Genomic DNA, 18,163 nt, shown 5'->3' on the forward strand with positions numbered 1-18,163 from the left:
TTTATCTTTCAATTGCAGAGTTTAATTCCAAATGTGCTTATATAGCTTCGATATGTAAAACCTACATCGGCAGTGTGGCATTTACGTTGATTGTTGAATTTTGAAGCCAAACAAACTGGGTTCATATTCTCAGAATTAGTAGTTTAATTTTTTTTTTTCTTTTTTTAATTTTTTAAATTTGTCATTAATAGTAATATGTACCTCGTAAACCTAAAATAAATGATAATTTTGTCTCAATATACACATAGGCTATATTGTATCAGAAAATGTGCAGGAACTGAAGACATAATTTCACGTTGTTTATCTAGAATGGAATATAGATAGAGAAAGGAAAAGATAAGGTATAATTCACCCTCCAACCTGTTTAAATTATATTGTTTTAAATGTTCAGTCTTTATTTTGCATTCAAATGATTAATCACCGTCAATGTTTCTAAATAAAAAAAGGCTAGTGGTCATTGTTAGTAAATTCTTAGTTCAATGGAAGTACACAGCGGCTCTCGAGACGCATATTAGGCTCTTTGACTCCTTACTTCGGCACTTCAACACACATACACAAACTTTGGTAAAGACACTAAATTTTAAAAAATATTTTATTTCGTGGTACATTTAATTCCAATTAGTTCCATAAAAATGTCTCAACTAAAGCAGATCTTTAATTTGATAAAAAAAAGGCTCTTTGAATAAACTTTGATTCTGTATTTTTTTATATTTGTTTGCTTATGGATCACGATTTGGCGTCCAGATTTTTTTTTCTATAGAATCTGTGTGGATATAGAGGCAGTTTTTTAATTCTGCAAGCTATCTAAAAAACACATTAAAAGTGAAATCGGTGCTTATTAGAAATGTCCCATGTACAGAAAATGGGATTGATGTTTTAGTAGATAAATGAAAAAGTAATTGTTTTTGTAGATTTTTTATAAAATAGAATTATACAAATAATGTATGAATAATTTGTCATTTTTACAATTTCTTTTAAAAATTTAATTTTTTAGGACAAAAAATGCAAAATTTTCTTATATAAAAAGTCAATTGAGTTCTCTATCTCACTCTATTACGAAAATTGTGTACCAAAAGGTCAATCTTCAAAGGCAGATAACTGATGGAAAAAGACGTTATCTATTTTAAATTTATAAAAGAAAAAAAAAAGAATTACAATTTTGAAGATCAACCACAAAAAGAAAACATTAGTTTTCTTTTCTTGTTTAGTAATATTGTTTAACTTAAATATTATGTAAACTTTATATAAATTACACAATTTAGAAAAAATATTTGTAAAATCTAGAAGAAAAAAATTTAGATTTATCTTTCAATTGCAGAGTTTAATTCCAAATGTGCTTATATAGCTTCGATATGTAAAACCTACATCGGCAGTGTGGCATTTACGTTGATTGTTGAATTTTGAAGCCAAACAAACTGGGTTCATATTCTCAGAATTAGTAGTTTAATTTTTTTTTTCTTTTTTTAATTTTTTAAATTTGTCATTAATAGTAATATGTACCTCGTAAACCTAAAATAAATGATAATTTTGTCTCAATATACACATAGGCTATATTGTATCAGAAAATGTGCAGGAACTGAAGACATAATTTCACGTTGTTTATCTAGAATGGAATATAGATAGAGAAAGGAAAAGATAAGGTATAATTCACCCTCCAACCTGTTTAAATTATATTGTTTTAAATGTTCAGTCTTTATTTTGCATTCAAATGATTAATCACCGTCAATGTTTCTAAATAAAAAAAGGCTAGTGGTCATTGTTAGTAAATTCTTAGTTCAATGGAAGTACACAGCGGCTCTCGAGACGCATATTAGGCTCTTTGACTCCTTACTTCGGCACTTCAACACACATACACAAACTTTGGTAAAGACACTAAATTTTAAAAAATATTTTATTTCGTGGTACATTTAATTCCAATTAGTTCCATAAAAATGTCTCAACTAAAGCAGATCTTTAATTTGATAAAAAAAAGGCTCTTTGAATAAACTTTGATTCTGTATTTTTTTATATTTGTTTGCTTATGGATCACGATTTGGCGTCCAGATTTTTTTTTCTATAGAATATATGTGTATATAAAAGAAGTTTTTTAATTCTGCAAGCTATATAAAAAACACAATAAAAGTGAAATCGGTGCTTATTAGAAATGTCCCATGTATTGAAAATGGGATTCGTGTTTTAGTAGATAAATGAAAAAGTAATTGTTTTTGTAGATTTTTTATAAAATAGAATTATACAAATAATTTATGAATAATTTGTCATTTTTACAATTTCTTTTAAAAATTTAATTTTTTAGGACAAAAAATGCAAAATTTTCTTATATAAAAAGTCAATTGAGTTCTCTATCTCACTCTATTACGAAAATTGTGTACCAAAAGGTCAATCTTCAAAGACAGATAACTGATGGAAAAAGACGTTATCTATTTTAAATCTATAAAAGAAAAAAAAAAGAATTACAATTTTGAAGATCAACCACAAAAAGAAAACATTCGTTTTCTTTTCTTGTTTAGTAATATTGTTTTAACTTAAATATTATGTAAACTTTATATAAATTACTCAATTTAGAAAAAAATATTTGTAAAATCTAGAAGAAAAAAATTTAGATTTATCTTTCAATTGCAGAGTTTAATTCCAAATGTGCTTATATAGCTTCGATTTGTACAACCTACATCGGCAGTGTGGCATTTACGTTGATTGTTGAATTTTGAAGCCAAACAAACTGGGTTCATATTCTCAGAATTAGTAGTTTAATTTTTTTTTTCTTTTTTTAATTTTTTAAATTTGTCATTAATAGTAATATGTACCTCGTAAACCTAAAATAAATGATAATTTTGTCTCAATATACACATAGGCTATATTGTATCAGAAAATATGCAGGAACTGAAGACATAATTTCACGTTGTTTATCTAGAATGGAATATAGATAGAGAAAGGAAAAGATAAGGTATAATTCACCCTCCAACCTGTTTAAATTATATTGTTTTAAATGTTCAGTCTTTATTTTGCATTCAAATGATTAATCATCGTCAATGTTTCTAAATAAAAAAAGGCTAGTGGTCATTGTTAGTAAATTCTTAGTTCAATGGAAGTACACAGCGGCTCTAGAGACGCATATTAGGCTCTTTGACTCCTTACTTCGGCACTTCAACACACATACACAAACTTTGGTAAAGACACTAAATTTTAAAAAAATAATTTATTTCGTGGTACATTTAATTCCAATTGTTTCCATAAAAATGTCTCAACTAAAGCAGATCTTTAATTTGATAAAAAAAAAAGTGCTCTATGAATAAACTTTGATTCTGTATTTTTTAAAAATATTTGTTTGCTTATGAATCACGATTAGACATCCAGAATTTTTTTTCTATTGATATCATCTCTATACGGAAGTTGTGATTTAATTCTGCAAGCTATATATAAAAAACATTGAAAGTGAAATCGGTGCTTATTAGAAATGTCCCATGTATTGAAAATGGGATTCGTGTTTTAGTAGATAAATGAAAAAGTAATTGTTTTTGTAGATTTTTTATAAAATAGAATTATTCAAATAATTTATGAATAATTTGTCATTTTTACAATTTCTTTTAAAAATTTAATTTTTTAGGACAAAAAATGCAAAATTTTCTTATATAAAAAGTCAATTGAGTTCTCTATCTCACTCTATTACGAAAATTGTGTACCAAAAGGTCAATCTTCAAAGGCAGATAACTGATGGAAAAAGACGTTATCTATTTTAAATTTATAAAAGAAAAAAAAATTACAATTTTGAAGATCAACCACAAAAAGAAAACATTAGTTTTCTTTTCTTGTTTAGTAATATTGTTTTAACTCAAATATTATTTAAATTTTATATAAATTACACAATTTAGAAAAAATATTTGTAAAATCTAGAAGACAAGAATCGAAGAGTTTATATCCATATGCGCTTATATAGCCTCGATTTGTAAAACCAACATCGGCAGTGTGGCATTTACGTTGGTTGTTGAATTTTGAAGCCAAACAAATTGGTTTCATATTCTCAGAATTAGTAGTATATTTTTTTTTCTTTTTTTTATTTTTTAAAATTTGTAATGAATAGTAATATGTATGTCGTAAACCTAAAATAAATGATAATTTTGTCTGAATATACACATTGGCTATATTGTATCAGAAAATGTACCGAAACGGGAGCCATAATTTCACGTTGTTTATCTAGAATGCAATATAGATAGAGAAAGGAAAAGAAAAGCTATAATTCACCCTCCAACTTGTTTAAATTATATTGTTTTAAATGTTCAGTCTTTATTTTGCATTCAAATGTTTAATCACCGTCAATGTTTCTAAATAGTAAAGGCTAGTGGTCATTGTTAGTCAATTCTTAGTTCAGTGGAAGTACACAGCGGCTCTCGAGACGCATATTAGGCTCTTTGACTCCTTACTTCGGCACTTCAACACACATACACAAACTTTGGTAAAGACACTGAATTTTAAAAAATATTTTATTTGGTGGTACATTTCATTCCAATTGTTTCCATAAAAATGTCTCAACTAAAGCAGATCTTTAATTTGATAAAAAAAAAGGGCTCTTTGAATAAACTTTGATTCTGTATTTTTTTTAAATATTTGTTTGCTTATGGATCACGATTAGACGTCCAGAATTTTTTTTCTATTAAATTTCTATGTATGTAAAAGATGTGTTTTAATTCTGCAAGCTATATAAAAAACACATTGAAAGTGAAATCGGTGCTTATTAGAAATGTCCCATGTACAGAAAATGGGATTCGTGTTTTAGTAGATAAATGAAAAAGTAATTGATTTTGTAGATTTTTTATAAAATAGAATTATACAAATAATTTATGAATAATTTGTCATTTTTACAATTTCTTTTAAAAATTTAATTTTTTAGGACAAAAAATGCAAAATTTTCTTATATAAAAAGTCAATTGAGTTCTCTATCTCACTCTATTACGAAAATTGTGTACCAAAAGGTCAATCTTCAAAGGCAGATAACTGATGGAAAAAGACGTTATCTATTTTAAATTTATAAAAGAAAAAAAAGAATTACAATTTTGAAGATCAACCACAAAAAGAAAACATTAGTTTTCTTTTCTTGTTTAGTAATATTGTTTAACTTAAATATTATGTAAACTTTATATAAATTACACAATTTAGAAAAAATATTTGTAAAATCTAGAAGAAAAATATTTAGATTTATCTTTCAATTGCAGAGTTTAATTCCAAATGTGCTTATATAGCTTCGATTTGTAAAACCTACATCGGCAGTGTGGCATTTACGTTGATTGTTGAATTTTGAAGCCAAACAAACTGGGTTCATATTCTCAGAATTAGTAGTTTAATTTTTTTTTTCTTTTTTTAATTTTTTAAATTTGACATTAATAGTAATATGTACCTCGTAAACCTAAAATAAATGATAATTTTGTCTCAATATACACATAGGCTATATTGTATCAGAAAATGTGCAGGAACTGAAGACATAATTTCACGTTGTTTATCTAGAATGGAATATAGATAGAGAAAGGAAAAGATAAGGTATAATTCACCCTCCAACCTGTTTAAATTATATTGTTTTAAATGTTCAGTCTTTATTTTGCATTCAAATGATTAATCACCGTCAATGTTTCTAAATAAAAAAAGGCTAGTGGTCATTGTTAGTAAATTCTTAGTTCAATGGAAGTACACAGCGGCTCTCGAGACGCATATTAGGCTCTTTGACTCCTTACTTCGGCACTTCAACACACATACACAAACTTTGGTAAAGACACTAAATTTTAAAAAATATTTTATTTCGTGGTACATTTAATTCCAATTGTTTCCATAAAAATGTCTCAACTAAAGCAGATCTTTAATTTGATAAAAAAAAGGCTCTTTGAATAAACTTTGATTCTGTATTTTTTTATATTTGTTTGCTTATGGATCACGATTTGGCGTCCAGATTTTTTTTTCTATAGAATCTATGTGTATATAAAAGAAGTTTTTTAATTCTGCACGCTATATAAAAAACACATTAAAAGTTAAATCGGTGCTTATTAGAAATGTCCCATGTACAGAAAATGGGATTCGTGTTTTAGTAGATAAATGAAAAAGTAATTGTTTTTGTAGATTTTTTATAAAATAGAATTATACAAATAATTTATGAATAATTTGTCATTTTTACAATTTCTTTTAAAAATTTAATTTTTTAGGACAAAAATGCAAAATTTTCTTATATAAAAAGTCAATTGAGTTCTCTATCTCACTCTATTACGAAAATTGTGTACCAAAAGGTCAATCTTCAAAGACAGATAACTGATGGAAAAAGACGTTATCTATTTTAAATTTATAAAAGAAAAAAAAAAGAATTACAATTTTGAAGATCAACCACAAAAAGAAAACATTCGTTTTCTTTTCTTGTTTAGTAATATTGTTTTAACTTAAATATTATGTAAATTTTATATAAATTACACAATTTAGAAAAAATATGTGTAAAATCTAGAAAAAAAGAATTAGATTAATCTTTCAATTGCAGAGTTTAATTCCAAATGTGTATATATAGCCTCGAATGGTATAACCAACATCGGCAGTGTAGCATTTGCGTTGATTGTTGAATTTTGAAGCCAAACAAACTGGGTTCATGTTCTCAGAATTAGAAGTATATTTTTTTTTCTTTTTTTAATTTTTTAAAATTTGTAATGAATAGTAATATGTACCTCGTAAACCTAAAATAAATGATAATATACACATAGGCTATATTGAATCAGAAAATGTACAGAAACGGAAGCCATAATTTCATGTTGTTTATCTAGAATGCAATATAGATAGAGAAAGGAAAAGAAAAGGTATAATTCACCCTCCAACCTGTTTAAATTATATTGTTTTAAATGTTCAGTCTTTATTTTGCATTCAAATGATTAATCACCGTCAATGTTTCTAAATAAAATAAAGGCTAGTGGTCATTGTTAGTCAATTCTTAGTTCAATGGAAGTACACAGCGGCTCTCGAGACGCATATTAGGCTCTTTGACTCCTTACTTCGGCACTTCAACACACATACACAAACTTTGGTAAAGACACTGAATTTTTAAAAATATTTTATTTGGTAGTACATTTAATTCCAATTGTTTCCATAAAAATGTCTTAACTAAAGCAGATCTTTAACTTGATAAAAAAAGGACTCTTTGAATCAACTTTGATTCCGTATTTTTTTTATATTTGTTTGCTTATGGATCAAGATTTGGCGTCCAGAATTTTTTCTTCTATGGTAACTATGCGGCCGTTTAACTATATTTACGTTGATTGTTGGATTTTGAAGCCAAACAGACTGGGTTCATATTCTCATAATCATGGGTATAATTTTTTTTCTATTTTGATTTTTTTAACGAATAGTAATCTGTACTACGAAAACCTACTTCTACTTGATTCTGCACAGAATGTCATCTGTCATCTCATCTCTTCCTGTGGTCCCTTCTGGGACAAAGGCCACCAACCAGCTTTATCCAGGCATCTTTCCCATCTACCTGACATCTTCCAAATCTCTGCGTCTCGGCGCCATCCCCTCTTCCTCTTTCCTATGGGAATTTAATAAGACTAAATAAGTTTCAGAATCAGCCCATTGTGCCAGGAGATAAATCTGTTTGGTCTTACAAGTTTCAGAAATTTATACCCGTCTATCTCCCCTAAGGACATACCTGTGGTCTGCTACCTGTTGCTTTATTTACATTGTTTCAAAGGGGAGCAACAAGTGACGCTTTCAAAAGCTGGCGAAACCAGTGGTCGAAAATGGCGAATGATTTGCTACGGGAGCGACTACCTCCTGGTTGTCATCTCGGGGTAACACAAGACGGGAGAGTATTTTTTATCAAGTAAGTTATGCGAAGAATACTTCGACTTCATGAACTTGATATTAGATTTATCATTTAGATCTAGATCTAATTGAAATTGTCTAAAATATGAGCACGACTCCCATGGCATGAGATGAATCATAATAATATTATAATATAGAAATCTAATATTATAATATCATTATTATCATTTACCATTATCACACAGATTCAGAGTAATGACTGTCACAACACTCTCAGTCTCACTGTGTCACAACTTGACACAAGTCGATTTACACTAAATGACTATTTACACTCAATTTACAGTGAATTAGACTACCACTCTATTGTATGGATATACTCAACTTATAGACTTCTAGATCTAAACCTACTTTACTACATAGTACTAGATCTATGACGCTATGTCTATGACTAGATTCTAGATCTATAGATTAAAGAGCTATAGATCTATATAATATATAATAAAGTATACAAGGCTCTATACTATAATGACCAATGTCTATATTGCTAACTATTATTAGATAATTAGTCTATAACTAGTATAACTAGATCTAAATTAGGTATGCTAAATTATAATATATAGCCTAGACCTCTCTATATATAGGCCTATAGAATAGAGTCTTTTAAGTTTAAGATTAGTACTTTATTAGTAGAGATATATTATAGTTAGATCTACTAGAACTAGAAGATCTATGTCACAAAGATCTTGTCTACTAGGACTAGACACAAATAATAGATCTAGACTCTAGACCTAGTACTAGACTCAGGACTTAATTAGGACAAGTAAGATCTATATAGAGAACAGTGGTTCCCAAACTTTTTTGTCTCGTAGACCCCTTGACATGTTTTCCAGTTTTCAGTAAACCCCCTAAATTTTGCTGAAAATTCATTTTCATGTTAAAGTTAAAACTTCAAATGTGTTTTTCTTACAGATTCTAGGCCATAGAAATTCAAAATAAAATGAAGCAAAGTAAAATGTAATATATATGCATTACATGAATTGACAAAACAAAAAAATAAACGTTTATTGGTGGGTAGCTTTGATAAAAATTTCAATATTGGGCTTTAATCTAGTTTTCGGTTTAATATTATCTCTTCTGGATTCGATGATGTTTGACTGATCTGAATTAGGAAAATAAGAAAATTCATCCTGTCTAATTCATTCATTCATTTAATCCTCACCAGAAACACTGAGATTATGACTTCATTTTGAGCTAAGTTCTAAGGTTATCACCTTGTAGCTGCAAGTTAACCTCATGGAAATTATGAAACAAGTCAGTTAAATAGACAATGTCCGATTCCCGCTTAATTTTTTTTTAAATTTTATATTGGATCTTAAGCCCACAAGAACTCAGACATAATATTGTCACTCTGTTTAAGTCACAAACATTTAAGCCTTTTGACAACTATCATACTTCAGTGTGAAGGAGCCATTAATCAAAAAGTAGTTTTATATGACACTATGTTATCAGACATGGTTAACTAGTCCAGTTTTTTTTTTTTTAGAAGTATGTCGTTTACAAGTAATTACATTTAAAGAACCTTTTAGTGTCCTAACTCATTAAATACAATTCTATCTTTGAATTGTATTATTGCTTAGTGGAATTTTTATCATGATATCAGATAAAGAAATGTGTAAAACAGGTTTTAAAACCACTTCAGTGGCTGTCGAACTCAATATTTATGCCTATAGTTTGCAGTTTTCTGGAGTTTAAGTAAAGTATAGTAAAATTCTCACAAACATCTTTTGTGATGTTTAATCAAACTTTTTTTCTACTCTGGGTCTATTCTAAACTTAAAGTGTTCGAAAGTATTTCAAATCTCAATCTATTTTATCATATGGTGTTATCTCAGATTTAATGGTTTCATAGCGACATAACTTTAAACTTTATTGCATAAAAAGCACAAATGCAATTGCTTGTTTCACAAGGATGAAACGAAGCCAAAAATTTCTAATAACCAACACTGGACTTTCTACAGTCATTTTTAGACTCAGCCATGTACAATATTACTTTCGTATAGACAAAATTAAGCCAATTAAAATAAGATGTTAAAATTTTAAAATTAAAAAAAAAACATTCGACTAACAAGAGTTAAAATTCAAAGGATTGACTAAGGTACAAATCATTAATAGAAAATTTAGACATGCTTAAAAGAGATCCACTATCGTAGACCCCCATTTACAGGTCATAGACCCCCAATTTATTTTTTTCACTTCCCTAGACCCCTTGGAAGTCCTCGTAGACTCCTGGGGGCTTATGTAGACCTCTTTGGGAACATTGATATGCAGACCTTTATCCCTTTTCTATGGGGAAATCATCTTCAGAGGCAGGGGGAGGGCTATTTCAAGACCCATGAAATATAGATTTTGTTTTATAAAATTAAACCTATTACTAATATAGCCCTAAAAACAACAGCATGGATCTAGTTTTTTTTTCTATTAGAACTGTGTTTTCCATACTTTTTCCTTTATGGAACACGTTTGCACATTCTCAGCGCTACACTTTTTTTTTGAGAGATTAATTTAGGTGGTCTACTAGTTAATTATTCCAGTAGTTCGTGGAACACTTCATCAGGCCTCACAGTTTGAGAAACACTGCATTAGTAGATGAATGATAAGTTGCAATAAATAGTTTAAAGAGCCTATAGTAATCAGTCTTGTTTCCATGTCTTATTCAATATGTTATGAGACGTACTTTGAGAAGAAATTAATGTTATGTTCTGCTATAGGAATCTAGAACTCATGATTCAAAATTCTAAAAAAAAAAAATAATTGCTAAGCTTTTGTCTTGATAAATGGCTAGGTTATATCTGTGCTTTTGATCATGATTATGGTGGTAATAATAGACCTTTACTTCTCAAATTACTGTTTTATTTTTGGTTATAGGCTCATCTTGTTGAATTTTGAGCATTACCTTATGACTTTGTTTTATTTTTTATGAGTTTTCACACATGTCTAAGGTTAACATGGAAATGTCTCTCGAAAATTAAAGCCAGTTCTTTTGTCTCAGAAGTTCAACGAGAGTCTGCAAAAAAAGGTAAACAACAGTTGATAGACAGTGAGGCTTTTTAAGAAGAATCCTAATTGTTGTTTGTGTTTTACAGTGACCACAGCAGGACAACATCTTGGCTTCATCCAGTCTCACTAGAACCAGTTTTAACTGGACTGAGCAAAGACCCAGGTATGTCCCAACATTGATATTAATTCAAAATAGATCTATATCCATTTCAAAGTCCATGGGTTGAGCTATCTTGGGATCTACAAATATCTACATACATCTACATATTTATATATTATATATAACTCAAAGGCGCTAGTTGACTGACCACTTTAGGTTCTGAATAAGGATTGAAGATAACACATTAGAACAGCGGTTCTCAACCTTTTATGCTCGGCGACCCCTTTTTACAATCCCACACGCTGCCTCGACCTCCCCCCCCTCAAGACACATACTGCAATAGAGGAATAGACAATAACAAATCCATATTTTCGATGGTCTTAGGCGAACCCTGGCAAATTGTCAATTGACCTCCTAGGGGGTCGCGACCCACTGGTTGAGAACCCCTGCATTAGAAGAAGCCCAACTGTTTCTTGGTTTATCAGAATGAGATGTGATGGAATTCATCTAGATTTTTTTTTACTATGTTTTGTTCTCTAAATTTTGTGAACAACAAATTTATTAACTTTTATTTTTAAATAATAACTTTGGAATTTATTTTCAACCTTTTAAGTAGAAATTTATGTTTGGCATGGAAGTTGTTTTTTTTTTTTAATTAGATCATTTTTGTAACTTGTTATTTTAGAGTTATTTCTTTCCCTTCTTATATTTATTCTTCTTGTATTATTTGTGTCGCCTCAGTCATCCTCGCTTCTGACACCATCAAAACAGTTTTGAAATTCATATTTTATATTTATAAGATTGTATGTGATCAAGTGTTAATTTGTGTGTAACCTTTGCTAACTATGTTATATATTCAAAATCATCAGAACCAGAGGCTCTCTCTCCCCCCCCCCCCCCCCAAAAAAAAAATAAAAAAAAACTTTACTATATAAATGCTGTTAAGTGAAATATATCAAACCGGATTTTTTTTTCTAAAGCTTGTCTCTTTGACCAGTGCTTTTTTATCTGTTCTCTTTAGGGAGAAATTGATCTTTTATATTTTAGCTTTGTTCTTTGTTCAGTCCTGAGTCCAGCCACTATATTCTGTAATCTTTTTGAACTTATGCACGATATTCTGTAATCTTTCTGAACCTTTGGATGTAATCGCAGGTTCTTGTGATGACTTGGGGATCCCATTGTTGTCTGGTTGGATGAGTTATCCGCAGGGCCTAAGCATGAAAAAAAAAAAAAAAAAGAACACGTCTTATGGCTTTGAGAGATGGACTCAAAGTACGGTCATGTGATCTGGCTGGGCAGATGCACGTCTGGCATTGGTTGACCTTTAACACGAAGAACCGGATCTACACTTGAAACATGAATGTTTGTAGACAAAAATAAAAATGTCCTTTTTTTTTTTTGGGGGGGGGGGAGAGGGGGTGATGTAGCAGTCTAAAGTAGTTCCCTTTTTGATAGTGGCAGATGATGTTAAGTTCATAGGTTTGCGTGGCCAACAGTTTACAAGAACATCATGTGGCCAGCACAAGGATCAACTGTCATTTCCTACTAATAATGCCAGGTGCTGGTGTTGGGAGTGTAATTTTATTTTTTCTTTATCTTTTTTTTCTATTTCATTTGGGGCCACCGAATTCACTTCGTCTTGGCCGGGGCCTAGGGTCTCCAATTATCCAAGGCCGAACCTGCTGCACCTCACGTATAGAGGAATTAGGAATTTAATGCTACAACTATGACCGATTTGTGCTTAGTCCCAGATATTTTTTTTAAAACCTCATCTTTCAAACATTGTCTGTCTATTACGTAGGCCTACGCTTCTCAAATGGACACTTTTTTTTTTTAAGCTTGTCAAACTTGTCACACCGCCCTGATGCTATTTATAAAATATTTTTTTTCAACCACAGTATGGTTTTGATTTCACGTAATCCTGACCCACACAGCTAAGGTCTCTGCAGTTGTTCTTTAGGTTTTAAAACTATGCATAATTGGAAATTGTCTTTTTGGAGATTTTCATTTGTGGCGGATAACTATAATAATAATAATTATAGAGCTTTTCTCGGAGTCCAAAGATTAATGAGGAATGCAGTATTTCCCGTGGCTTCACTGTTCCAGCTGCGACCTAGATATTTTGCCACAGCTTGCGCAGTATAACAATTGTTTTCGCCGCCTACGTCTGTCCTCGGCAGCGGATTTTCTTTTGGTCTTGTATGGGGGACGAACGTATGCCAAAAGCTTTCTTTTTTTGTGTGTGAGCACTGTAATAGAGTGTATAAAATTAACAACCATTACTAATGTAGCACTAATTAATTAATATTATTTAGTTGGCAATAGTGATCTTTCAATGTAGCGTCCTTGACATTGTTAAGAATCGAAAATGTATCGTTAAAATCCCCAATAGCCGAGAAGTAGATTGTAGTATGTTGTATGTTGCCAACGTATGTTCCATGTCACTAACGTATGTTCTATGTCGCTAACATATGTTCCATGTCACTAACGTATGTTGTATGTTGCCAACGTATGTTCCATGTCACTAACGTATGTTCTATGTCGCTAACATATGTTCCATGTCACTAACGTATGTTCTATGTCGCTAACGTACGTTCTATGTCGCTAACGTATGGTAGGTGGCGCGATAAGCTCTTCATTTTCTTGCTTCTGTATGCGGAACGTGACACACCCTAAAAAACAGGCGAATAGATGATCACTTGAAATACATGAATAGTCTCTCCATGAACAATGACAGACATTAAGAATACAGTACAGAATCAGTTGTTAAGTAAAAAAAAGTCCCCCTTTCAGACGTTGAGATCTATCTATAGGGCAGATTATGTAAACGGTTATCTGTTTCTACGGCTCAGGGCTATGTGGCAAGCATAACGACTAACCCCCCTCAACAGCTCAACTAATGTCAGGTACCCTTTAGAGTTGGACTGACTCGGGTGCCCTAAAAATCCCGAAATTAAAAGATACAGCCTTCGCCGAGATACGGTCACCACAGCCACCTCCCCCATTTGTTTAATAGAAACTACGATAAAAAACTAAATTTCTATTAAATTCATTTCCTTTTATATATATATAATCTCCAGTACATGCATTGTTTTCCAGAAAGGTCCAAGCATTCTCGCCGTGTCTTTTGACCAATTTTCCAATGAATCATACCATAATATGACACAGTTGTTTTTCTAGTTTATATTAACTCTCTATATCTGTCTGGTACACATTTTGGACACGTTTTTTTTTTCTCAATTCTCATTCTCGGATGAAGTACAACATTTTTCAGTTATTCACTGTTCATAACAGCACAGACAAAAATTAAACAATTAGTTAATCAATTAGTGCTAATCAATTAATTGTGTTTTTATAGAAAAGGGAGTTAAACCATGCAGTAATGAAATATATGATAGGAATTTTGCGGTTCTTCCCCATGGATAAGTTTACTTACTTAAAAAAAAAGGCGTTTGTTAAATTTCGCTTGTTTTAGACTAGAATGTTCGATACAATTTGAGCCATTTCTTTTGCTATCCGCCGAGGCATTTCTATTCAAGGGTGTTGTGACCCAAACTCTTCATGTCTCTCGGGCATAAGACAGGAGCGTGGGGGGGGGGGGGGAGGGCAAAAAAAATCCACTTCATTCCTGACCGTTGTGAGACATTCTTAACCCAAGGATGCAGTCTACTCGCGGACTTTGTGGGACTCTCTCGGAGAGCTCAGTTCTCTTACCGTGTTTAAATAGTTTTTGAATGGCCGTTACTCAGTTTATTGACGGTACATTTGTTTCAGTACTGAAATGTTCTAATCCAGTGATGCCCAACCTAATTCGACCTTCGGGCCCATTTATTTTCCGACACTCTTGTCGCGGGCCAGATGACCGAAAAGGTAAAAAAAAAAAAAAAAAAAAAAAAATCGACCTAAAGCTATTACTAGTATTGAGGGACCTAATTAATGAGTTTATCTTTTTTTTACGCGTCGGAAAATGACTTCACTGGGAACAGCTTTGTAGCTAGCTTTACCGCAGAAAAATTTTCTTGTCTCTTTTGTAACTGGGAACAGCTTTGTAGCTAGCTTTACCGAAAAAAAATTTTCTTGTCTCTTTTTTTAAGTAAATATTCTCGTCCATTCTCCTATTTCTAGACATTGGTTTAACCATCCTTTATTCGCGGCCTAAATAAAAAATGTCGCCTTGGTTTTTTTTTATAATGCCGTTCTTTATTTTGATGTCCCATTTCATAAACGCACAAATGTTAAAGGTCGTGGTAACCAATCCATCAGAGAAATACTGAGGGCCCTAACGTAGGTAAAGATACATTTTCGAACCTTTTTATTGGAGGGGAGATTTTCTACACTTTGTGCCGACGTTTTGGCGGGCCGGATCTGGCCCGCGGGCCGTATTTTGGGCATCCCTGTTCTACTCTGAGAAGGTTCGAACAACTTGTCCAATACTTGGGTGCGCGGTTATTGTACTATTATCTGTTGGTTGTACTGGCAGTTGTAACAATGACTTCCTATGGTGTACTCTGTCTCTAGTTATAGTGTTGTCTCTAGTTATAGTGTTTGCTGATTATTGAGTCGATTTAGTCTGAAGGGATGCTATGAAACAATTGCGGGACCCATGGCAATAGTATAACAGAATTTTTCACACGCATCTGTATCCTAAGGAAAGTGTCTCCCCCTCCCCATCCCACAACTCCCCTCGCATTCCACATTTGTTACATTGAGTTTGTTGACTCCATACTTCAGTCCCCCCCCCCCCCCCCCATTGTCACCTGAACGCCAGGAGAGAAAGGGCGAGCCTCCAATAACTTGACGTTGAGCTGTACGGCACGAGGGACGACTCCTGCAGGTGGTGGTGGTGGCGGCGTGTTACTGGTTGTATGGATATGATACCTCCCGTGTTTGAGAGTCAGTGATACTGGTGTTTGCAGTGGACAGTATCACGAGTTCTTGGTGAATCGCCTTATTGTTGACTGGTAGGGTGTTTTTAATTAGTAATCGTTTCCCATTCCTTTTCTATTATAAAGGTTTGCCTTTTTTTCGATTACTCTCGTATTATGCGCCTTTTTTTTTTCTGTGGTAGTTAACAAAATGAAATACTCTCTGACACAAAATCACGATGAATAAAAACAACCGTTTTATTGTGTACCCACTAGTTATTATTATTTTTAAAACGCTTTCGTAAACTATAATATAGTTACATCTTTTATGGACCTGTACGGTTTTCTTTAGGCATTGCTATAAATTTACGTAGTCAACGAGATTCGAACTCGACCCGCCCTGTTAGCCAAGCTGCTAATGCCACTCACGCTTCCCAAAAGTAAAGCAAAGTCTCCCTTTCAGACCTTGCGATCTATGGGGCAGATGATGCAAAGGTCATCTGTTTCTGTGGCCCACAATTAACGGGGGTTTCATGTGGCCAACACAACGACCAATTTCCTTTCCCTTTCCCCAACCAATGTCAGGTACCCATTAGAGCTGGGTGGACTCAGTGGCATCCTAAAGATCACTAAATTAAAAAACCCAGTCTTCACAAGGATTCGAGTCGGCACCCTCCATTTCGGAAGCCAAGCCCCTTACCCCTCGGCCACCTCGCCCCCCCCCACCCAAACGAACTGACGGTCTCTAAACAAGATGTTCTTTTCTCTGGGTCATCATGTTGCTGAGACTCAGTTGACATGCACTCCCAACGAAATGACCCGTTTTTGGTCAGTGTGTTCCCTGTACAGAAGAAACAAACAAATCTTACTTTCACTTAATTATCAATGTTTAATTAACGTTGGTTCGTGCCTTAAGTTAAAAAAGCAATCTAAGGCACAAACCAACCTAATAATATCTGTTTCTCTTTTGCTGAAACATTCACGCCAAATAAGTCACGCATTAATAAATGAATTCTGTGTCAGTATGGGCCAAGTCATTCTCAAACTGAGGGTCAATCATCTCTTACCACTGCAGATGTATTTTCAGTCAATCACGACCCCCCCCCCCCCCCCATTTTCAGGTTTTGATTCTGCTTTTTTTTTTTGGGGGGGGGGGGATATAGTATAGGTGAAATCATTACCAACACAATAATCTCAATCTATGAAACGGTTGATGGTTTAATGCACTTTGAGAAACACCGACTGCAGCAGTATGCATACGAGGAAATGTTTCATTTATATGAATCTCGCCTGACGTAGACTTTTCGTCTCGTCTGCTATGGACCGACATTTTTTTTACTTGTCATTGCACATCCGGTGGTGCTGAAATTTTGATTTAAAATCGTTACCTATTTTTTTTTGTTCTCTTATGTCGCGTTCTTTTATTGAAACAATCGCCAGAATGTGATGGTATCGGCGTGAAATCGGTGGCTTAAAAGTAGAGGCATAGTCTGTCTTTTGGTAGCCTCACTTTTGTAATCAGCTACCGTATGTAGGAAACACAAAACGCGAACTCTGTAGTTCTTGCCAATATTATCTATACAAAACATATATAGAAATGTATGTACATGCCATAAGCGTGTGTGTCTTCCCCCCCCCCACCCGAGGACGTGAGTTGAAGGTCACGTGGTCAATAAAAATGTTATGAATTTTTTTTTTATGGATATTTACTCGTTAAAAAAGTCATATTGAGGTCATAAATGTCACATGGCGTATCCTTTTATGAAAGCTCCGAATGGAAACTGAATCAGAAATCATTTGAAAACGAAAGTGTTTAATAAGATTACCAATTGCAATCTTAATGTGTTTGCGTAAACTAAAGATCATCCCGTTACAAATAATTCTTAATGAGCTATAGAAAGAAAAAGAAATTCGGATTCACATCACTTAGGTGCCACGGCTGTATTTCGCAACGCGTTGTTCCTGTCAAAGATACTTTTGTCAATACTTTTGTCAACACTGATTCGGCACACACACTCTCACACACAAAATTTGATGACGGAATTTAAAGCATGCAGCAAGGCAGGGCCTGCCTTAGATAGTTGGATGCCCCAGACGAAGTAAATTTGGTGTCCCCAAATGAAATAGAAAACTAAAAGATAAACATTGAAAAAAAAATACAATTACAAAATTAATTTCAAACCTAGGATACTCCAACAATAACATGGGGCACAAGTTTCGCTATTTCTTTTCTTAAACAAATGTTTTGAGACCTGTGGGAGGCCCCCCACGGCCTAAGGCCGGCCCTTAGCAAAGGGAGGAGAAGCGCAAAAAATGAGTAAACAATTAATAGCGTTACAAAACGTGTGCCCCGTGACTGTCCGTGA

General features: G+C 32.7%; 1 protein-coding gene and 1 long non-coding RNA gene across 8 annotated transcripts in view; one reads left to right on the top strand and one right to left on the bottom strand.

Moving 5' to 3' along the window:
• Positions 1–7,680: 7,680 nt before the first annotated feature.
• Positions 7,681–18,163, top strand: part of LOC106074128 (uncharacterized) — an 82,828-nt gene continuing 72,345 nt past the window's right edge. For all 7 annotated transcript variants that reach the window (XM_056043094.1, XM_056043097.1, XM_056043099.1 and 4 more), the window contains exons 1-2: positions 7,681–7,834; positions 10,919–10,995. In XM_056043094.1, the coding sequence (XP_055899069.1) occupies positions 7,752–7,834; positions 10,919–10,995 (160 nt within the window). In that variant the 5' untranslated portion in view covers positions 7,681–7,751. The remainder of the gene's footprint in view (positions 7,835–10,918; positions 10,996–18,163) is intronic.
• LOC129928515 (uncharacterized) overlaps positions 11,860–18,163 on the bottom strand; it is a 30,626-nt gene continuing 24,322 nt past the window's right edge. Inside the window, exon 3 of the long non-coding RNA XR_008780023.1 lies at positions 11,860–12,143. This is a non-coding gene — a long non-coding RNA (uncharacterized LOC129928515). The remainder of the gene's footprint in view (positions 12,144–18,163) is intronic.

This window comes from Biomphalaria glabrata, chromosome 10 (genome assembly GCF_947242115.1).
Source record: "Biomphalaria glabrata chromosome 10, xgBioGlab47.1, whole genome shotgun sequence".
Classification (NCBI taxonomy): domain Eukaryota; kingdom Metazoa; phylum Mollusca; class Gastropoda; family Planorbidae; genus Biomphalaria; species Biomphalaria glabrata.